The following is a 25,062-nucleotide window of genomic DNA, read 5'->3' as shown; positions in this document are numbered from 1 at the left end:
TATTAAACGGGTCGGTTGTGGCAAACACGAACCCGACCCATTTAATAAACGGGTAACTCGACGCGACCCGCCAACCCATTTAATAAATGGGTTGGGTCGGGTAAACGGGTTCTCAGGTTCGCGGGTCAGGTTGGCGGGTCGGGTTGACGGGTTGATGGGTCGGGTTGGCGGGTTGACGGGTTGACCCGCCCACCTAACCCGTTTATTAAACGGGTCAGCCGGGTTGGCGGGTTGGCATACCCCCAACCCAAACCCGACCCGTTTAATAAACGGGTTAGGCGGGCATACCCCCAACCCGAACCCGACCCGTTTAATAAACGGGTTAGGCGGGTCGACCCATTTATTAAACGGGTTGGCTTAAGCCCAACCCGAACCCGCCTAAGAGGCGGGTTGGCGGGTCGTGTCATAAATTGCCACCCCTAACTGGCACGACAACCCTAAGTATGACAGGCTAAGTCAGCATAACCAGGTCATCATGGAAGGTGTGGTATCTTCAAGTTATAAATCAAAAAATATTAAAGCAATGTTAAAATACTATTAAAATAACCTAAGCTATGTCATTGAGGCTGTCCAGATATTGTTTTGTGTCACCTAAATACTATAAGAAGACACAATAGATTTGATTTCAAGTTCCATAAGCATTTGAAAAAATGCAAAGAGGTTCAAACTCATGATTGCCAATGTAGAAAGTCGTTGGGTATGACTATATATATATATATCAAAATAGTTACATGATGCTCATCTACAAAAATACCTTTACAATAAAGTTACATAATAAAATGTATAATAGGGACAATAATGAAACAAATAAAAACATTAGAAGTAAGACATAAAATACATAAATCCAATGACCCAATTTAGATCCAATCTTGTTTCATTAGCCTCCCTCAAGTTATACATGGTCTACTTGGACTTCAAAAACCAAAATCTTTGCTTAGTCATCCCCTTTGTAAAAAGATGGGTTATTTGATTTTCTCTTCCGACAAACTTAGCTTCAAGTTCTTGTCTTCAATCTTACCTCTTATAAAATGTTAGTGGGTCGCTATATTGTTTTCATCGCAAAAATTTGTACTTTTGCGAGTCAAACTGACCTTTGAAAAAGATTTTGAAAATGACTCGCCTTCGTTTTAAAATGCGGGATAATTCCAAAGAATGAGACTCGCCTGTCGGTACGAGGTTCAACCGTTCCTGGCGCCTTTACCAGGGGTAATTGAACCAAGGATCAATCTACTGCTTTGCTCTATTCAACTTGTCTAAACCATATTCTAATTCCTAAATGCACAAAGAATCAGGCATGTGCCATGAATTTCTGAAAATGCATATTTGAAAACATGATGTTTGCTTTGAATATTGAAAAATATTTGGAAAATAAACTCTTTGAAAATCGTGAATCATGATTGAGATATTGTATTTGAGAAAGTGAAAATTGATTTCTGAAGAATCTAGAGGTTTTGTGAAAATCGATTTTGACAAATGTGAAGTAGCTTTGGAAAATTTGATTTCTTTGAATTCAAACTTTGAAATTGAAAATATAACTTAGAAAATCGAATTTGGAACTTGGGAAATACTTGAAATATCATTGGAAAATTTAGAGTTTTGAGAAAATCGATTTTAGAATAAGACTTAGAAATTTTGAGAAAAGGAACTTCTTTGAATTGAGATTTGAATTGGAATTGGCAAATGCATGAAATGAATTAATATGGATTTGAGGAATTGAGAAATACTTTTTGTATTTTTGAGAAATGCAGTGCATTTTGAAGTTAGCCTAAGAGTGTAGGCTGAATGTGGCTAATACGAAGATTACAAATCTGGGTATCATTCGTATTCTAACTATGGCCATAAATACAAATTCCACCAAGTTTATAAACTTCATAAAAGCTAGTGTATATGTCATTCGTGTAGACCATAGTGAATTTATGAAAATGTGCATGAATGATACATTCATCAGACATTTAATATTTGCAGAATTAAACTATATGCAATGCAATTCTAGTCTAAGCTGAAATTTAAATTCTTATTCCAAATTTAATTTAATTTACATCACTATTGAATTTAAATACATGAAAAAGAAAATCTTCAATGTACCTGCAAAACTAGAAAGACTGGTTAATGAAAATATGTTGGCTTTTCTAGGTTTATCCAGTAATATCTAGAAATTACTGGATTTTGTAGATATAAGCCTTTTCTATGATTCCCTTAAATCAAAATTGATAAAATATGAAATAAAATTGAATAAATATAAAAATGGAATTTGAAATTTTGAAATTGGGGTCAAAATGACCAAAATGCCTCTGATAACAAGACTATGGCCTTGAAATTAGGGTTTTTAGAAAGATATTTGGTAAATGCAAGTTTTGAAATACAAATGAAAATAAATCAAACCAAATATGATGTGACATGATTAAAAATATGAAAATTAGGGTTAGGGATTTCGAAATTGAGGTCAAATGACCAAATTGCCCCCGACAGCAAGACTATGGCCTTGAAATGAGGGTTTTTAGAAAATATTTTGGTAAAACTTAGGTTTTATGCACTAAATAAAATCAAATGAACATCAAATTTAACCTAAAGTATCCTAATATGATTATGAATGTGATTAAACCCTAAAAATATATGCTTATACACGAAAATCTAAGAATATCACAAATTTTGTGATTTTTGCAGTGTTTTGGAATTCTTCGAGTGCTCTGTTTTGCAATTCAAGCCATTCAAGCATCAAACTGATTTTAAAAATCCTAAAAATTGGTACCTGCACTTGGTATAACCCTAATATCAAATTAGAATTATAAAAATATTTTTTTGGCATTAAATTAATCCGAAAATAGCATCAAACCCTAAAAATATGCTATTTTTGACCTAGTTCACCAACCAGTCTCAGTCCAAGACCCGAACCAGGGATCAAACCTCCATGAAAATCTATGAAATTTTACAGAGACCAAATAGACAGAAAAACAGAACTTTTCTTTTTTACAGATATGGAAAAGCCTTTAAAACCAGGGAGATCCCCATCCGACAATCCGGACTTGAATATATTGATTTTAACTTTGGTCCTAACTGATACTTTTAATTGAAAATTCTGGGATAAATATTATCACTCATTCAAAATATCTGAGATTTTAATAGTGAACCGTTGACAAAAAAATAACAATACTCACATTTTACAGATCATGAATCGGATCTGTAGTTTGGGATTTATAAACAACACAAGTCTGATTAGGGTTTTGATAAACCCTAACGAGTTTTAAATTGAAAATCAGAGTCTCTGACAGAGTAAAAATACTAAACAGATATCAAAAAATCTCACAATTTCACAGTAGATAGATCTAATCAATATAAATCCAAGGCATTTTACAGATCTAAAATCGGATATAAGATGAGAAAAATATCATCACAGCAAGTTACCTTCTTGATTTTAACAATGATTTTAAAGATTTAAAAACCCGACTTGATGTCTGATTTTTTTTTACAGGGTTTCCGAAGTCCAAATCTCTGAGTTTTTTACAGTAGATCAATCACATATGAATTCATCACATATAAAAAAATCAGAAATTAACAACACACATTTCAATCCGAAACAACATGCTTTTTTCTGTTCTAAACTAAAAACACACAGAAATCTAAGAAACTTGAGAAAATATGCATTAACTAATGAAAAACAATAAAATAAACCATAAAACAGTGAATAAAAATCATTTCTATGCTATACAACGTAAAACAAACATGAATAAACCATGAAAATAAAATAAAATCAGGAAATCAATGGCTGGAATTCAATATTACCTTTAAAACATAGATTTAACCCATTAAAAGGGTAAATAATGTAGTTTATTGGTTAATAATGTAAAGACTAATGCTAAAATCGATTCTAATGAATTAGAATCCCTGTAAAACATAAAAAACAGAGTTAGATCATCTTCTTGGACCGTTCTTGGGGTTATTGGACTTGAATCCATGGTTTAATCCATGAAGGGGATGGTACCAATGGCTAAAAATGATTTAAAACATGAAAAAGTATTGAATAAAACAAAAAAAATATTAAAAATATTACCTTGGTGCTTGAAGCAATTGAGGAAGGTGGAGGTGCTGGAGAGGAGAGAGAAGCCACAAAAATTTGAGAGAAAAAGAGCCCCCCTTTGACCCCCCTTAGGTCCATTTTTATAGTTTTTCAAAAAGTCACTTAATTAGGGTTAATTAAGAGGTTTTTTCATTTTTTCAGGACTCTTTCTAATAAATCCACTAAGGGAAACGATTTTTTGTGGTTTCTTAACCCTAAATGAACTCTAATTAATACCTAATTAAACCCTAAAAAGTCCAAATGTGACACCACCTAGTATGGACCCACATTTGGTTTTTAAAAGCTGAATTTAAAACCTTTAAAAACCAATGGTTTAAAAGTTAAATAAAATAGATTTTTAAAATTGATTTTGACTCCTCTAAACCCCTAACCTAACTAGGACAATGACTAACCCTAGTCTAACCTTGACTTATTCAAATGTGGCGCCACCCCGAGTGGGCTCCACTTGAATTTTCAAAAAATGATTTTAAAACTTGAAAATGAGAGGTTTTTGAAAAGAAATTCAAAAGTAGACTTTGAGATTGAAAGTTTTGAAATGGTACAGAGTCTTGACTGAGTCAAAACTCCTCTAGATACGGTGCCAACGGGGTGGGCCCCACATCGAAGTTTTGAAAAACTTGAAATAAATACTAAAAATGGCTTTTAAAAAAGGGTTAAAATCAACAGTTGAAATTCAAAGTTTTAAAAATAGAGTTCTAAGCAAACTGGAACTCTGAGCTAGAGTCCTGGATTTATAGGACTCTGAGATTTTGGTTTTTAAAAGCCAAATGAAGGAGTTTTTGAAAAGATTTAATCGAAAATGATGAAATAAGTCAGAAAATACTGTCAGGGTTAGACTCCTAACTCAATCAGAACTCTGAAATAGAGTCCTGAATTAACTGGACTCTACAAAATGACCTAATTTTTGAAAAACAAATGAAAATAAATAAAAATAGAAGTAAAAACAGACTCTAGAACAAACTTCTGACTGGATTAGGACTCTGGGACAGAGTCCTGATCAGACTGAAACTCTAGATTTTTTTTGGTATTTTCTGAAAAACAAATAAAAGAACTTGTCAAAACAGTGAAAACAATAACGAATATTGGAGTAAAACAGAGTTCTGATTCAACTGAGACTCTAAGGACAGAGTCCTGATTGAACTAGGACTCTCAGATTTTTGGATTTTCTGAGAAAACAAATGAGAGAATTTTGAAAAACAGTTAAAAACAGGATGAAATTGAATTTTGGTTCAGAGTCCTGGTCTGATTAGGACTCTAAGAAAGAGTCCTGATTCGATCAGAACTCTAAGAATTTTGGTTTTCTGATGAGCAAATGATGAAATTTGGGCAAAACTTTTGAAAACCAGTGAAAATGAAGTGAGAAAATCAATTTTGGATAGAGTTCTGCTTCGATCAGGACTCTAGGGTAGAGTCCTGATTTGGTCAGAACTCTGAGATAAAATCTCAGAATTTTGAAATTCTTTGATAAAAGTGTAATAGTTTTGGTAGATTGAAAGATTTCTGAAAGATTTTCTCAAAATTGAAATCAGGATCAGAGTCCTGATCCAACTAGGACTCTCTGAACAAAGTTCTGTTTTAACTGAAACTCTGAGTTTCTGACTCATTTTGAAAGATTTTGAAAGATTTGATTGAAAATGAATAAAAATAGCTGTAAAAGATTAGAGTCCTAATCCAATTGAAACTCTGAAGAAGAGTCCTGATCCGACTGGACTCTTGAAGAAGAGTCCTGATCCAACTAGGACTCTGAGATTTTGGCCAAAACAGAAGATTTTGAAAGGTTTTCTTCAAAAACAGGTAAAAAGGTAGTAAAAAGTAGAGTTTTGATCCGACTAGGACTCTGGAAAAAGAGTCCTGATCCAACTAGGACTCTGAAATTTTTGGAGATTTTTGACAAGTAAAGGAATCCAGAAGCGACACCACCTAAATGGGTCTGATCTGAGAATTGAAATCAATTGAAATTGAGTTTGAAATGAATCCAGATTGTTTTCTAAGAAAATATTTTGAAATATAAAGTCCTGGGGTTGGAAAATGACAGAATGTTGAGTAAAAACCCAGGTTTTGAAATTGATTTTTGAAAGAAAAAGTTTTAAAACTCAAATCTGGATTAAATATTTTGAAAACATGAGTGCTGGATCTCGAAAATGAGATGTAATGACATGCAATGCGATGAAATGATATGCAAAAATGTATGCAGTGATATGCAATTACATATGAAATGGACAAACACTGGATGAGGGTGAAAATTTGGGGTGTTTACATATATGTTTTACCCTTTCATGATAAATCGGGTTTAATGAAACTTTTATGGCACTTTGATTGTCACAAAGATGTAGGAACCTTCTCATTTAAATCGTATAATATCCATGCCAACTCTAACGCAGTAGCTATCATGACCTGATATTCTGCTTCAGTGCTCGCTCAAGCAACAACTCTTTGCTTGTGATTGAAAAATGATATAAAATTAGTCTAAAAAAATACAATAACAGTAATCAACCTTGTTTTATCCCGATCTCTTGCCCAATCAGCATCAGTAATGGCCATAACACTAAGAATGTCATCTTCTTGATACCTCTTATAAAATAGCCCATCAACTTCTTATGGCTTCCATATGATCTGACCTTGGTTGATGCATAAATTATGAAACTTGGTTCATTGCACACATCACATTTGGCTAAGTATATTTATGATATTTTAACATTCTCATTATACTTTGATACTTCTTGGAATCCTCATATAAGTTGCTATCACTAGCACTAAGACATTGGTGAATTGGAACAGGAGTTATAGAAGACTTGCAATCACTCATACAAATTTTATGTATGAGATTAGTTGTACACTTGTATTGGGTTAAGATCATTCCATCTTCTCAACTATCTACTTCAACACCCAAGAAATACCTCAGCAAGGCAAGAGTTTTCATCTTGAAGCATCTAGTCAACACTTCTTTCTCAATTGCCTATGACAATAATATCATCAACATATATAGATAAGCAATACAATTATATATTTCTTTTCCTTATGGATAAAAAGAAAATGATGAAGGGGTGATCCATAAAATCCATGCATTTGAATCTCTAGAGAAAAACACTCAAACCAAGAATTGGAAGTATGTTTTAATTCATAAAAAGGTCTCTTCAATTTGCACACACAATTATTTGGATCACTTTCATTATAATCCAGTGGTTGCTCCATATAAACTTCCTCCTTTAAGATTTCTATGAGGGAACACATTCTTAGCCTCAAATTGGTTTAACACCCAATCATGATTAATAGCCAAAGATAGAATAATCCGGATGATTCTCATCTTAACCATTGAGTTGAAGGTTCCTTCGTAATCCATACCATGTTCCTACATGAAACCCTTCGCTACTACTCATGTTTTATCTCTCTATACTTCTATGAGGTTTATACCCATTTCAAACTCACTACATTTTTGTGAGGTATTCTTTTCACTATTTTTCATGTTTGACACTTATGTAAAGTTCTCATTTTTTTCATTCATTGTTTCAATCTACAACTTATTTCGGGTTGCTTGATTATAAGAAACTAGTTTCTCTTGTTTTTCGATTTATATAAGGAATGCTTGGTGAACCATAATGGAATTCTTATAACTAACCCATCTTTCAACAAAATGCTTGACTATACATAATCTCCTTAGTTTTATGACATTTGGTATTGACTTATGATGTTTGATTGTGTCATCTACTAATTGTTGCATATGTTCTATATTGTCCATTGCTCATTTATCTCTTCTTATATATATCACACCTTTGAATCTGAATTGTTCTCTTGAAGGGTTGTTTGTAGATGCTTTAATTTCATTAGCATTCAAATCTTTAACTTATTTCTCATGACTTTCAGAAATTTCACTCATCTATGATTGATAATACTCTGCATTTTCTACCCCCAGTCTGCATTAAAGTCATACTTCAAACAAATTTCATCAAATACAATATTTCTAGAGATAACAATGCATTGATTTTTGATGTCATAACACATATACCCCTTATAATCATCAGCGTAGCCAACAAATTTGCAAACATGAGCTCTAGCTTCAATCTTATTCATTAATAGTTTATCAACATATACATATCAACTGCTTTCATAGGCTCGTAGCGAATCATAATCAAGATGCTTTCCAACAAAATAAAATAAGGAGACTTATGGTTCAAAATATTCATTAGCAACATATTTATAATGTGTACAACTAAATAAAAAACTTGTGTCCAAAGATAAAAAGTAACATCACTAACATGTAGCATCCCCAAAACACTTTCAATAGTATGGCGATAAGTCTTTTTAGTAATGTTATTTTGTTGAAGAGTGTGAGGGCAAGACACTGTTCGGTTGATTTCATTATTCTCAAGATAGTTAATAAATTTTTTTGAAGAGTATTTGCCTCCACCATCATACTAAAGTTGTGACAGACATAGAGAATTTTTTTCTTATCAAAGCATGATTTTTTTTTAATATATAAAAAACTTCATGTTTGAAATTCATAAAGTATATCCAAGTATAACAAGAATAATCATTAATGAAAGAAATATAATAATAACTACTAGAACATGAAGCAATAGGTATTGGTCCCAACACATTAGAATGTATAATTTGAATAGGTTTTGAAGCCTTTTATTTCATGAATTAGAAGAAAGAATATAACTTTTGAACAACTAACAGCTAGGATAAATAGAATCAACAAACTCATGAGGCAAAGTAGAAAGTAATCTCTTGATGAAACCACAACTACAATGAGCAAGTCGATTATGCTAGACATTACTCTTATTAGACTCAAACATGCTAAGTAAAGTCAAAGAACTCGACAACTTTGAATTAGGCTTCAAAACATTACTTATATTTGAATGATGGATCTTCTATAAAGATATACAAATAATCTTATCTATCCCTTTCTACGAACATCCTTTTCATGTGAAGATCCTTGAAATAAATAAAGGTCAAAGTAAATATAACTCAAGAATTGATATTATCAAATAACTTAGAAACTGAAAACTAATTTTTTTTCAAATATTTAGAAAAAAAACACTTTACAAACCAAGAGACTTAAAATTTGACAAAGAAATAGAATCATAGCCAAAGTTGGATCCGATTAATAATCAGATATAGACTTAGTATTGAGTTTTTCATTTATGTTTGAATCCCAATACATGTAAATTTCTGATTTTAAAGCAGGTCGAATCCTGATTGAGTTTAGCTGATTGTCATCTAACTCCAAATTTGAATTTGGGTCTACTTATGCTAGATTTGATTAAGTTGGACTGCTGATAGTTAGAATCGAACCGAGTCTAACCCATCTACATCCCTAAGATTTGGTTTTTCTACGCTAAACCTATTCGCTTAAATGTTTTTAAAATATATATTTATCAAAGGAAATATCCAATAAAAATGATTTTTTATATAATCAAATTTGAAACCATTTAGGACCCAATTTTTTTTTTAGCAAAAAAATCATTTAGGGGCCAATCTTTTGCCCCTAATTCAAAATATGAGCCACATATTTTGAAATTCTAAATATGGGCCAAACTTTTCCTAGAAACTGTCAAATAAAGACCTCAAGTCAACGTCTATCATCTTGGAAAACATGTTTCATTTTTAGTTTCTTACATTGTTCCTTGAAATTGTAAAGTACTTATTCATTCTCATAGAAAAGAAAAAGTAAATGGATTAAATCTAAATGATGAAGGCCACTATTGTAATTTGACCTTTGTTTTATAGTTTTCAATAAAAGTTGGTCCATATTTGAAATTAAGTGCAAAAGGTTGGCCCCTAATAAAATTTTCTCTTTTTTAAAGGAATTTTATTTGGGGCAGGTTTGGAAGTGGGAAAGATGTAGGAAAAGCGATACAAAGTGAAAAAACTGTGTGATTTTTTTCACCGTTCCAAAAAAAAGAAAAATTTTGTCAGAGAGAGTTTTTCTAAAAAGTACATTTTTTGATAGGAAACATTCCTCCATGAGGAGAGGTGGAGGAGTGTTTTCTATCAAGAGAAAATGCTTAGGTCCACTCCCTACCACCCATCTCACTGTATCTCACCACCACCACCCACCATCTCACTACCACCACCCACCAGCATCACCACCACTCGATTGGTATGCCATTATCGACCTCGGGCGAGGGTTTATTTGTTGCACCATCATTAACCACTGACCTCAGGCGAGATTTTTGTTTTATTGCAACGACTAGAATGTGTCGATTTTTAGTTTGAGCTCGATTCAACTCTCATTGCGCCACCACAATTATCTTTCCCTTTGTTGTAGCCATTACCTTCCATTGTTTAGTTCTCTTACTACCAGTACCATCCCTCATGCAGACCTACTCGCACAAGGTAACTCTCTCTTGATCTCTCTCAATTTTTTCATGTCTAAATTTGTGGTTGATTTTTTCTTGTGTGCAGTTCTGCAATAGCCACTCAGCTAGCCCTACTCGAAACCATTGGGTTCGGCCAGAGAGTCACCATTTTTAGTAGTTTTGGATGGTGGGTGAAGAGCACAGAGGTGTTTTGGGATGGTGGACGTTGGCTTTGAAGCTTTTTTGGAAAAGATTCGAAAGGTTGGAGTTGTTGCAACGTTGGTGGTGTCGTCCCCCTTCTCCATGTCTGCAGAAAAAATCATGAATGGAAAGTTTCAGGGGTCACAGACTTGGCTTCTTATGATAATTTTTTTCATGCACCCAAACAAGTGAAAAAAATTAATTTTAGAAAAATCATCATATCAAAACTTCTTATAGATTGTATCTTTTCTTCCTATGAAAATTTTTCTTACTTCCAAATGTGGGCTCGTTTGGAAGTAGGAAAGATGTAGGAAAAGTGATAGAGAACAAAAAAAAATCGTACAATTTTTTTGACTCTCTCTAAGAGAGTTTTTCTAAAACACACTTTTTGATAGAAAATATTCCTCCATGGGAGGAGGTGGAGGAATGTTTCCTACTAAGAGAAAATGGTGAGGTTCACTCCCCACCACCCACCATCTCACCATCACCACCACCAACCGTCACCCACCTCTTGGAAAACCACCCTTCCCACAATGATTTTTTACTATCCATAACCACCATCCATCTCACCACTACCACTACCACCCACCATCACCCATCACCCGAAAAATGACACCAGAGAAGCTCCATCACCACCAGCACCACCCCCACGATGATTTTTCACCACCACCATCATCCATCTCACCATCACCTACCTCTCGTAAAACCACCCTCCCAACCATCAATCACCACCACCCAAAAAATGGTGATGAAGAAGCTCTACCACCACCATCTCACAATGTTTTTCCACCGCCACCCACCTCCCAGAAAACGGTGCCATAGAAGCTCCAGCACCAACACTCCTCATCTCTCTCATTTTTTTAAGATTTTTCATTTTATTTTTCTCATGCTACCCAAACAAGCAAAAAAAATTCATTTTAGAAAACTTCTCATATCAAAACTTCTAATAGGCAAAAAATTCTTTTCTTATGAGAGTTTTATTTGCTTCCAAACTTGGTGAACCGATTTTAACATCTTTTCTAGTGAATGAGCAATATGTGCTTCAACGGTTTATTGAAAACCTCACATAATTAATCACCGTGGGGTTGCCCGCGTGGCTAGCAGGGTGGTTGTGAGGGTGCTAAGATGAATACACCAGATCAAACCTTGTTGGCGCACGGGTGTGTCCATAGCTTTCAAAGGTGGGCTATGCAAGGTAGGGTGTTTGTGGGGTCCCACTTGGGGTTTTCCTCACTTCGGCAAGAGCTTTGGTTATAAGAAAAAAGAAGAAAACCTCACATAATTACATATTTGAATGATGGCTATTACCTCTCCATCTCTCTCATATGTAGGGGTGGTTTCTGCCTTCTGCAAAGTGCAAAGACGTCAGAACGATGACAATAGGTCAGGTTTGACATGATCTTAACCTGTATTGATTCTGGTAGGGTCAAGTTTTGGGTAACAAAGGAAAAAGATTCTGATTATCTAGGTTGGACCTATGAGACCCAGTTAGCACATGGAGGCAGGTATGGTTTATGACATTTTATGCCAAACCTGGGTCTGACCCAAGTTTCAATTCAGATCTGTAATTTTTCAAAGTAAAATACGTAGAAATTGCTATTTAACAGAGTATGGGGCTGGGACTGGTCAGATTCATGTATGGTTTTTACTAAGGGACTTCTGGTTGGATGTGGGTTTGAACCCAGTACTAGCACCTCTTACTTTGACCCAGTCAAGACCCATCGAATTGGGGTGGAGGTCCAATCCGTTGAAAACCCATGGTTCCTTCTCTACCCCATTTAGAAACCCCAAACAATGAGTGAAACACTTGGGATCTAAGGAGATTATGAGAGCACTTAACAAAAATAATTTTGGTGAGTAAAACCCATGGTGGGTGTCCCTTGCTGCAAGGTTGAAGCTGGGTGTACTCTCAGGTTGAAAGGAGACATTTGAAGGGATTTTACCTTGGTGTGTAAGGTGGCCTGCATGCAAGCTGTATGTCTGTGGCCTGGCCTAAATGGGCCAAGCATGGGCATCACTTTTTGAGACCCAGCCTGTTCTGAAACGAGCTTAGGCCCAGTATTGTGACGGGCCATGGGCCAATCAAATGTCCCATACACCATCAGTGGGTCAGAAGGCCCAAAAGGGCCCATGTATTTCTTTTATCAAAGCTGTGCTGACCCATGGGCAGCTCATGGCTCAGGATAGATGCATGGAACCTAACAGTCCCATACACCATCAGTCTGTTTTTCTTTTTTTTTCAAAGGGAAGTTGCGGTTAGGTAGACCCATACCAGTTATTCAACAAATCAACTATATACTTGTGGGTTTCAAACTGGAACGCCTCATCACTTGGTGTCATGCACAAGTCCTCACACCACACAAATTTAATAAAAACAGCATATTCTTTTGTGGGTATACATGGGCACATTTACCAATTTTCGTCCAACTTCTACCAACAGGGTGTCTGGCAGGAGCAGTTAGTGCATGTCATCTTGTGTTGGGACTTTTCAAGTTTGAATCCCAATGGTATATGGTTGTATAACTGGTAGGGTTTTGCCTAACCCCAGCTTTCTCTGACAAAAAAAAAAAAAAAATGCATCCAACTTCTAAGCAAGTAGAAATCAGTCGTGCCTTCATCGATTCTCAATCGACACCGGATGTGTTGAATCCTTGGTAGCATATAAGGGTGCGTTTGTCTAATACAGAAGCATGCTCTATGCCGCAATCCGCGCGGAGTGCCCTTCAACGAAAACGAAATCGGGCACCTCCAATCGGAATCTTTTCTGCAGAAATTGAAACACAATAGTGTGTTTGTGTAGCCACGGTGAGGCACACGAAAACGCTTAGTGCCCAGTGGCCCCTAGTGAAAGAAAGATGCATGGAACCTAACTGTTAAAACATGTGAGCCAGGTAACCACAAGTAACGCAAGGCAAATTAGGACATAAATTTAACCTTACACGGTTTCCTAAGTAATTGTATCACTTTGATCTATAAAGTTAATGATCCCTCTAAAACTTGCACTAGCAGCTAATTAACCACGGTCAATATCTTGACCAAAGTCACAGGCATTGAAAATATTTTGATTTTAATGCGATATTTTCAATACCCGTTATCTTGCCACTAAAAACATGATATTTTTAAAATACCATTTGTTCAAAAAATATCCAGGTTTTAAGCATGATATTAACACATTAAAAACAATATTTTCAACTGTCTTTGTTTTATTGTATATGTTTGCTATATTCTTATGTATTGCATATTTTATAATTTTATACACACATACTTTTTTTGAAGATTTTTCTGAGAAAATCCAAATTTAATTTTGAAAATATAGCGAGGTTTTTCCCTACTTAGATCTCCTCGACAATGAGATTTGTGACTGCAATTTCAACATTAGGACAGACCAACTACTGACCCACACATGGTTTCAGTACCCAACTTGGATCATCACGTAGTCATACACCTATGGAACCCATTCTGGATAACATTCTGTAAGATGGATCAAAGCCTACTAAACCCAACCATATTATCTCTATTTTTATGATTAACGCAATCGACCGACACGCAGTTGCGAAGCAGACACAAACATGGCCGACATACTTAAAGTTACGTGATCTTATCGCAATAATTTTAAGAGGCGATATTATACTGAAGAAGCCCTACATCTTTAGAACATTGCCTAATTTAAAAACTCACATTTTTAACCCGATAGTAACGTGATAAAAACGCTTTTGCCAGTTTTTATATTAATGATATTTTATATTTATATTTATATTTGCATATTTGTATTTGTACAAACCAATATTTTCCAGAAATCTTCTTGAAAAAACTCACTTTATTAAATTATTGGGAGATTTTCTCTTGCTGACATTTTCCGGGGAACTAGATTTTGTGAATAATATTGAAAAGCAAGGTTTAAGCCATCGGTAGAAACGTTTGTTACGTTCTCTCACAAGCACCGAGGGAAGACGGACAGCAAAGATACAATATAGAAGATGGAAAGGAAGAAATTCGCAGAGGGAGAAACACAATAAAATCACTCGTAACAGGGCTCAACTGCCAAAAAAATCGCCAGCAGCCCCCCTCTCTCTCTCTCTCTCTCTCTCTCTCTCTCTCTCTCTCTCTCTCTCTCTCAGTTGCACCAATCAATGTTGTCAGTATCAGTATTGGACCCGAATCGATTTTCCAAACAAGTAGCAGAATCAACCGATCCGGAATTCTAAATCGAATCGAGCTGATTGGCCACTATTATTAAAATATTATAACATTTTAAAAAATACTAAAATATTAGGAATCAAATGATGTCGAATCGCCTACAAGGGCTCCGCTCAGTAGGACCGAAGTTGAGGGGACTTCACGAGTGGCATCCCTTACGGTAAGGTCCAAGCTGAGTGTACATATCGGTGGGCATGAGGTACCAGCCAGCCAATGTGCAGTCGATGATGAGAGAATTCTCTTGGATTATCGAAAAAATAACGAGGGTTGAATCAGCTCAATGTTAATTGATTAATGGACCAATATGATACAAATCAGCCTGAATGGGCTGATTCACGCAAAGATGGCTATTTGTCAGAAACACACACACACACATTATTTAGTAATAGGTAGGTGCCTAATGCTTTTTGTGCCTACTGCATGTTTGCCAAGCTTTGGAAAGATTGTTTTCTATTTTTTATAAAATCTGACCATACATATGTGATTTATATGCTTGCTTTTATGGGAATCGACTTTTTGGATTTTGGCTGATTCCACCACCAAGTTAGGTTTTTATAAGATTCAAAAATCAATGGTCTATAATTTAAAAACATTCAATGCTTAAGAATCATATTTTTTCTCAAAAAAAAAAATGATTCAAGTATGATTTTCTAGCAAATCGATCAGTAGGGTCAGATTTTTGAAAAACAACATGAATGATAGGTATGCGGTATGCACAAAAAGCATCAGCACCTACCCTATATATATATATATATATATATATATATATATATATATATATATATATATATATATATATATATATATATATATATCTGTGTGTTTGCAACTTTTCCAAAAGGACTTGATAAACTGATTCGATTGTCTCTGTGTGTTTGCAACTTTTCCAAAAAGACTTGATAAACTGATTCGATTAGTTTCAGACCGAATCATGTTTATTTTAAACCTATTTGGTTCAAAAACCGATTCTGAGTCTCACTCTCTCCCCTTGATGTACAACAGCCGAAAGATTCTTTGGTTCGTTCACTTATTCATTGGACTCTAGAGCATACCATTCCTGTGTGCTTTATTGTAAGAAGCGCCACATGGTATTGGTGGTATATGATGCCGTACACTAGCAGACGTGCCCCCCTCCGTCCCCTCGAGAAACGCAAATTCTACCCACTCTTTGTGCATTTATAAAACCAACACTGCTACATGACATATCAGAGATATGCTTTGCTTCGGAAACAGCACATTTCTCATTCCCCCATGTGGATCAGTTACATCCTATTCTTTCCTTCCACCAAAGAGATACATAAGGTACAGTACACCTCACTGTACCGTACTTTCTAATAGGAACCTTTTCTATTTTTTTGATATTTTCTTTATTTTTTTGTGATAAAGCCCTACCAACATCATATGTGAAAAATCGTGGTTGATGCTTCCATTGGGTTTGTAAGCAGATTTTTTAAGGACTTCAAAAATCAATCATCCACCCGATCCAAAGTGTGTTTCCTAGCAAATGAAATGTGCAGAATGCATATTTGGGCTTAGATTGGTCACATACATTTCATACCTACGAATTTTCCACAAAGAGTATAATCGAATATATAGTCATGATCTTTTTCTTTAAAGGCAAGCTGGGTTTACGCAGACCCCTACCAGTTATACAATGATACCATTGGAATTTTAACTTGCAACATCCCAACACAAGGTGACGTGCATTAGCTGCACCTACCAGACAAGCGGAGTCCCCGTTAATAGTTAAGATCCTTTTCATATATATATATATATATATATATATATATATATATATATATATAGAGAGAGAGAGAGAGAGAGAGAGATATATGGGGTAACATTTAGTCATGACAACCTGAAATCATAAGGTTGTTTGAATCATGTTAAAAAAATAAAATAAAATTCTGCCAACGTATAGTAATGAGACGATCCAAGAGCTAATTGCCACAAACCAAACGATGTAAGCTTACTTTAATGGAAAACAACAAAAAAAATGAGAAAACAAACTCACTAGAACATAATGACAACCTGGTCAAATGTTATTATGTTACAGTATATATATATATATATATATATATATATATATATATATATATATATATATATAGAGAGAGAGAGAGAGAGAGAGAGAGAGAGAGAAAGAGAGAGAGAAATAAAGGGAAAATATATAGTAGTTCTGTACCATAATCTATATGGTGGTACACACTCTTCTTTTAATAGATCTAGCTACCAAATTGAAATTTTAACCATATAGATGTATGTGGCATGATTTATTTACTATATTAGAAGGTTTTATCATGTTTAATATACTAAAAGATTTCATTTTTCAGATAATGAAAAATCAAGGACTCACAATTCATGAAAATAAGGATAGTTTGAAAATGATATAAAATATCATATTTAGACAACTTTAATGCATACAAATAATAAATATAATATGCTAAACATGATCCAACACTTAGATTTTGATTTTGGACCTTAGTACACAACCACCATATAAATGCCCATGTATATATATATATATATATATATATATATATATATATATATATATATATATATATATATATATATATATATATATATATATATATATGAAGGGGCAGTAGGTACCTTCCATGAGTAAACAGTGTTTTTGGGGTATTTTTAGCAAATCTGACCATGCAGATGTGTTAGGCATATAGATTTGCTAAAAAAGACTCTTGTATCCTGTTTTTTAAATGAAAAAAATGAAAATTTAAGCTTGAATATTTATTAAAATTGTAGACCATAAATTTTCAAACCTTATAAAACACATCTTCATGCATTGAAATCAGACTATACAAGGGTCCATTCTTATAAAATCAAACATGTAAAACACATCTTTATGTTCAGATTTGAAGAAAAAACATAAAAAAAAACTTCAGGTATGCTGACCATAGGCAAGGATTAGAGTAAGGCAACTAACCCCTATATATACACGAAAATAAGAAAAAATTACATATAAATGAGATGCAGTTATGATATAAATGTGAAAGAAAGACGTGATTAATCGTGGGAAAATTGGTGGTGGGCTGGTGCATTTATTCATATGCCCTCAGTCTGATGACAGTCAAAGTCCTTCTATGGCTGCTGCGGTGCGCTTCCCTATGTCAGCAACCAGCAATGAAAAAGCCGACCGGACTCTCTCTCTCTCTCTCTCACACACACACACACGCGCGCGCAGAGAAAAAGAAAGAACTCACCATCTACCTTCAATCTCAACAAGTCCATTTGAAAAAAAAGAAAGAAAAAAAATAATGCAGAAATAAATCATCATTGTACGACAAGGATTAATGTGACAACTTACAGATATATCAGAACAAAAGAAAGTGTAAATGGGAACACCAAACAGCAAAAAGAATTTAGTAAATGTCTGTTGGTGTGTTATTCCTCACACTCTCTTTCAGTATTTACATAAACATGAATCCAACTTCAAAAGGAAAGTAGCCCAACCATATGATAAAAGCTTCACCTCATCACTATTGATATCCTCCTAGCTACCACCGTAGTTCTTATTACTATAAAGCTGTTGCTCGTAGCAATTTGAAGAAGACAATCTAAATAAATGGACTAAAAAAGATATTGTATAACTCTCTAACCAAAAGAAGCACACAAAAGGAACAAGAATTGCAGATGGAAATGGGAATACAAAGATTAGATGGTTATAGAAACGAATTGGAGGAGCCATACCCTGAAAAATATGGCCACTGCCCGCCTACAGATGAAGACCCGCCGCTATTCCAGTAGTCAACGCCACCTGAGGCGGCGCCACTCTCATAGACCGTCTGTGGTTCAGACTTCAGAACAGGAGCCACATTGGTAGCTGCAAGATTTCCGGTGCCGGACGACGACCCGATCGCGGTAGAGGCAAAAGGTGGTAGAAAGTGAAGCAATCCATCTTTGGCCATGGAACCATGGGCAGCATCACCAATCCTCCATTGTTGATCAGTGCCATTCATGTATCCTTCTGATGTTGGCAAGGATGGGGCTTGCTGTGGTAGCAGTCGTGCAGGAGTTGGTATCATTGGCGCGTGGTGCGGGCCAAAAATGGTGCCGTATTCACCTATACTAAGGCCATGGCTAAATGGTGGGAGTCCTACCAAGCTTGACAAGGAAGGTAACCCTGCAGAGATCTTCAGATCTGTGGTTCCTGTGATGCCTGTGGATGAATGGTCCATCAAGAATTGGGGTCTAATTGCACCAAGGTTTGGGATGGGGAAGTTAGGCTCACCATCTTGGTGGGTGGAAGGATTGTGAGTGTCGGGTATGGCTCTCTTTGGGCGCTTCCCTCCCTTCCTACAACCCCCACCAACAGGAACATTTCTTAGTGTTCCTCCTTTAGTCCAGTACCTTCTGCAGGTCTTGCAGAAGTACCTAGGTTGGGAGAGACTATAATTGTTGTAATAGCAAAACTTGGTGTTTAATGAGTCACATCTTGGGCATTTCTGTGGTTGTTCAGCTTGGGGCTTCACTCTTCTATCTTGTAGGGTGCCTAATATCTCATCTGGGGGTTTCAGATTTAGTCCTCCTCCTCTATCCTGCATCCTTTTTCGTAATGTTTTCCTTTGTGAAATAAATAAAAAGAATGAAAAAAAAAACAACAATCAGATACCCATCTCAAAAAAGAAGAATCAATTATCATAAGGATGGGGAAGTAAATAAAAGAACAACAAAGATTCATGTTTGGGAGAAAACCTAATTTTTTTTATGGGATGAATCAGATAGAGACATGATTTCACAACAGGAAAAAGTAGAATTAAAAGCAAAGAATAGATCATACTGAAAGCGGATTCGGTAGTATAAATACATGGATTTGAGAAGAGAGAATAGGGAGGCCAGAAATTAGGTACCTTTTAACTGAGGTTTAAGAGCAGTCGTTTTCTGTTGTCTTCTCTTGCATGCAGGCAGAAAGGAAGACCAACTTTAGAATTCTACACTTCTGCAGTCTATCTGATGAGGCAAACTTCTCTCCTTGTATTCTTTGAGAAAAAATTCAAAAATGCAACCTATTTTCCGTCACCATCATCATATTCTCAGTCCACAAACCGAAGCCTTATCCACAGATCAGCAAGAGAAACACCCATGTGCAGATTCCTAGAAGAATCCTGAGAGAGAGAGGGAGCTTAATCTACAGAGACATGGTAAAGGTTCAAACACTGTAGTAGAACCCCTACCAACATAAATCAAGGCACTCACAAAATGGAAACTGAAAACAAGAGAGAGAGAGAGAGAGAGAGTAAAATTATGGGCAGGATAGATTTTTTTCTTTTTGTTTTTAGGGTTTCAGAGCTTGTGCATCTTTTGAGAGATGATGAGAGAGAGAGAGAGAATTGGTAAAGTGAAGAGGAAAGGATGAAGCTGAAACAATTGTAAGCAAATATGAGAGAGAATAATCTAGAAGAAGAAGTGGAGGTACAAGGACCGAGGGTTGAGTGGTGGTCTCTCTCTCACCTCCCTCCTCTCACTCACGCACAAACTGGACCCCCAAAACATGAGGGAAAAGCAAGAGGATAGAGAAAGGGGCACAAGCACTGCAGCCAAGCACGCGAGGTGGCCAACTCTCTCTCTCTCCTTTTTTTCTCTCAATAATTCCGGGCGGGCTAGCGAGTGTAGCGCATTGTTAGGCGTGGCGGTGGTGAAATGGTGTCAGATGATGACCTCTCTCTCTCTCTTCCACAAGCACAAGCACCCCACCTCCCCTCATTATCAAAATGACCAATACCTCGACTTTTGCATGTGAATCCAATTGATCAACATCATGCTTACAGGTCTAACAACGTCTTGGTCCATAGGACATGGGTTCATCCCTCCACATCGAGGAAACTTTTCCTTAGTTGGAGAACCTAACAAATATGGGCGATATTTTTTAAAAAACTGCAATAAATGCCTAAACATGAAATTCAATAAAAATATCATGATTTTTATTATATCACTATATTTAGGAAGAAAATGGTTTATTTTGTTTTTTATGATTTTATATATTTTTTTCTCATTTTTCATTTATTTATATTTGCAATAATTAAATAAAGCATGAGACAAACAAAAAATTTGAATTTCTCTCAATAATTAGCTGCCATTATTTTTCCATTTTAGACTTTTTCCACTATATATAGTTGTTAGAAAGTACAGACTATGGCCCAGTGGTGTTTTGGCATTCATGAACTGGGTCTTGTCTCGCCAAGTTCATGCTTTAAATTGAAAAACAAGCAAAAGGAGAGAATGATATTGAATAGATTACATAATCATGGACTATGCTAGACGCTTCTCATTTGCAGCGTGGTTAAGGTGTTCATAAGTTCCATGGGCCATGCTAGAAGCTTCTCATTTGCAGCATGCTTAAGTTGAGACTTGACCATGCAACCTCTCTCTCAAGACTCAATCAAAGTGTCACGAGTCCAAGTCTACCAAACTTTTGATGGAGGACTGACCGAACCATCCTAGGTTATTCAATACAGTGTTCAGTCGTAGTAGCTATTGCAAGAACAGCACCAAATATGGGTACATTTGATATTTATGTATCACATTAATTTGAGTCACTACTTGTTGTGTACCTGCACTCAGAGGCACTTTTGTAAATCATTAATTAATGGAAGTGAAGACAGTCTTGTATAAAGAAATTAGGAAAATTCTTCAATCTTAATTAACCAAATGAATGAATGAACAAATCCTTCAAGTAAAGACTAATAAATGGCATAATCCAATAAACTTGGCACTATTTTACATTTTGAGACAGCGACAATATTAATGGCCATGTCTCTTTAAGCTATCACTTTTGACCATTAGTGACAAAACAGCCTAGGAGCATTTTATATCTGAGTTCCTCATAAGAGTGTACAGTCATAGCACTCTTTTTTCTTTTTGGGAGTTCAAGATGTTCCTGTCAGTTGAAGAATATGGAGAAGAACGCACGGAAGATTAAGAAATTCCCCTTTTTAAGAAAGTGGTCACTCACCACAGTTTTTTTTAAGCACACCAACTCATACATATATTCTTTAAATTGCAAACTTATTTAATGTTGGGACCTTGAGGAAATATCAATTACGTGGGGTTTTATGCTTTCCCTTAAATTAAACAAGGCTGGTTTTAGAGTTAAGATTGTACTTAATCACAATGTTAAGAATTGGAAACCCCTTGTTCTTTCAAACTAGTTTAATTGGCCAGTGCTATTGTTTCCAACCTTGGCAAAGAGATGGAAGAAACTTGAAGTGAACCAACTTTGTCTGACCGATTGTGTAGTAAGTGAAGCTGCCATAAATTACGGGTCACACCAACAATTTTCCTTTTCGAATAATTTAAAAAAAAAAACGAAAACTTGAGAAGACAAGAAAGGGAAAAGAATGAGTGGGGGTAGATAAAAGAGAACAAGTTGATGGATAAGTGGAATCGAGTCCACAACTGGGTCAATTTCCATCACTTTGTCCAATAAATTAATGCCAACAGTGAGTCAAGTTGACTTTCAAATCTATCACAACATACTTGTAAAAGCTATGGTAGAATAAAGGGGTACGTGGGATGAAGTTTCCTAAGACATTTCCTCCTAATTTCATCAACCCTCCAACGCAACCTTGTGTAGTTATGATTAATTTGCTAGTAAACCTATAGTTACCAAGAATAAGAAGTGGATTGCAAGACGTGATGTGTGAAGTGAGAAGAGAGTTTTAGAAAATTGTTTGTTTTTGAAATTATAGGAAGCTTGTAAAGATGTAATGATTGAAGGGAGTAGAAAATAACACAAAACATGTGTTTTTAACTTAAATGCATCTTTAAGCATTTTGCCTAGAAATAACAATCATGTGGAGGCTTTAGCCAAAAAAAAAAAATTTAAAAGAAAAAACAATTCTCCTGACATGAAAAATGTAATTCCAATATCAACGAAATCTTATTCATATTTTGATAAGAGAGTTTTCAATAAAGCCTCATAAGCATAAAAGATTTGGATGGGTTCATGATTTCGAAGCGAGCTTTTGAAGTTTCTAGCAACTACGGGAATCCAATCCATACAAGTGGTTAATCAAAATAGCCTTGCCCCACCAAAACAGGATGATGTTTGGTCACCTAGATGATTTTGAGAAACACTAAACCTATCATTAGCAGGATTTAAAACAAAAATAGCCAGAATCACTACTAGGGCTAATAAAGCCAGTTTAAAGAAAATTATTAATTAATAAATGAAGTTAAAAACAAGCCACCCATTAAAGATATGAAAGTAATTTTGGGAAGTGACTGCCCTTACAGGTGTTCGGCTCCGATCATTGAATCTACCCTCCTTCCCTTGAGAAGAGGGCAGAGAGGCCAGGACATGAGATGCACCTTCTCGTGGGGAAGGGCACGTGCTATGAGAGCCACCTAACTAGGGTTGTCAAAGGGTCGGGTTTGGTTCGGACCAGGTAAAATCAGATTTAGACCAGATTTTTGGGTAAGGTATCGGGTTCGGACTCGAGTTTAATCAGGTCTACTATAAGAGCTAGAAACCATACCCGGACCCGATAAAAACTACATGAACCAAACCCAGACCATACTTGATAAAATAATATTTTTTAGCATTTTTACATTGAAAATTTGAGGGTCTTAATTTGAACTTGAGTCAGGCCCGGGTCTGGTATAAAATTTCACAAACTATACTCGGTTCCATGTATTAATCGGATCGGTTCTGGATCCGAGTCTTAATCGGATCTTCTTATTTGTCACCATATCCTAACCCTATAGAGTTTGGTCCGGGATGGATCCGGATATATAAACACCCTTACACGTAACGGAGATGGCAGTAAATTGGTGACGTCCACGCCCGTTGAGGAATGTAACTGTTCATGGCAAGGAGTCTAAAAGACAAAGACTAGCATTTGGTGGTGCTCATTAAAATAAGATATTAGGGTTCACTCTCTCTCTCTCTCTCTCTCTCTCATATATCACGTGACATCGATGGCTTTTGTCATTCTAGTTCACTTACCCCCAACCGCCTCCAAAAACCAAACACTAAAAGCTAAAACATCCAACCCCTCCACACATGTTTGCTTTTTGTGGCCTTCCTTTCTCTTTCCTCCTTCCCTCCCTCAGATCTTACTCCAAATTGGTGTTATTATAAAAATGATCCTGTCTGCAAGCATCTTATTCATCTCTTTCCAGCCTTTGCTTTATTGTACCGTGTCAATAAGTGGTAGACACGCGCCCAACTGTATCACATCTTGTACTGCTCCTTAGGTCTGCCTTTTTCTGGTTTTGGGGGGGGGCAACATACGGCTAGCTATAGAGCTTCTTGCATCTCTCTCTCTCTCTCTCTCTCTCTCTCTCTCTCTCTATATATATATATATATATATATATATATATATATATATATATATATGCCAATATATTTTTTTTGGAAAATTCTCTCTACAATATGAAAGAGAATGATCATGTGACATGGAAATGTTCGGTCTCTCTCTCTCTCTAGAGAGAGTCCTTTGACTCTATGCATCATATCCAGCAAAAATCTGAGAAATTATATGGAAGAAGCATGCCTGGATACGCCTTTTTTCCTTGCAGTCCAACACCATAACTGCCAATGAGAGGCATGCGTCTCCTGACCTCTCAGAGAACTGATAGTGAGTGTGTGACCACAATCATAGATCATGTGGCAGAAGCACAAAATCATGATTTCTCACAATTGGTAGCAAACTGGAATCTGCCTAACGCCTTCTAGCCTCATAAGATCCATTGAAAACCTCATTTTTTGTTTTTATATACAAAAACTTTTTTGAAGTCAACTTTCCCAACACTTGTGTTGTGTGCCTTATCCAGGAAGATATACGGTCTTGCTGCTCCCTTGGTCACAGTTGCATTTTCCAAACCACCATGTCAGGCTCATCTTGATTTTTCAACAGAATGGAACGCATGCATAGCCCAGAGGGTTATTTCTCTATACTAAATCAGACTAAACTAAAAATCTACTAAAAATTATAAGAAATTTGCAATGGAATTAAGAAACGGAAAACGACTGTACTGTAAGGCTAATTTTGTGATTTGCTAAAAATCATGCAATTTTTTATATTTTTTTGATGTCCAAAATCGTAAATATCCGATGTCGTTATGATACGTTTACCCTTCACAACTATGAACTTACACATTTTGAGATAAAATCATACCACCCATCGAATATGTTTAATGCCCACTTAAATCCAGAATCACAGGTTTTTTTATGCGAAATGAGACCTCACAAACGTCGCATAATTTTATTTATGAAATTTTGATGAAACTGAAAACAACCAAAATTGTAAATATCCTAC

The 25,062-nt window shown here is 35.6% G+C and overlaps 1 protein-coding gene across 1 annotated transcript; it reads right to left on the bottom strand.

Moving 5' to 3' along the window:
* Positions 1–18,056: 18,056 nt before the first annotated feature.
* On the bottom strand, positions 18,057–20,474 carry LOC149834587 (uncharacterized). The gene is made up of 2 exons (XM_090010200.1): positions 19,650–20,474; positions 18,057–19,362 (listed from the first exon to the last, which is right to left on the bottom strand). The coding sequence occupies exon 2, from the start codon at positions 19,341–19,343 to the stop codon at positions 18,462–18,464; it is 882 nt and encodes a 293-aa protein (XP_089866326.1). The 5' UTR covers positions 19,344–19,362; positions 19,650–20,474; the 3' UTR covers positions 18,057–18,461.
* Positions 20,475–25,062: the final 4,588 nt, after the last annotated feature.

This window comes from Nuphar pumila, chromosome 6, assembly GCF_984573655.1.
Source record: "Nuphar pumila chromosome 6, dmNupPumi1.hap1.1, whole genome shotgun sequence".
NCBI classification, from domain to species: Eukaryota; Viridiplantae; Streptophyta; class Magnoliopsida; order Nymphaeales; family Nymphaeaceae; genus Nuphar; species Nuphar pumila.
Note: the sequence above shows the minus strand (reverse complement) of the source record. Positions and strands in the feature narration are given on the sequence as shown.

What these genes read in the sequence shown, in the direction of transcription:
- LOC149834587 (XM_090010200.1), bottom strand. Translation starts at nt 19,343, where the DNA reads ATGCAGGATAGAGGAGGAGGACTAAATCTGAAACCCCCAGATGAGATA.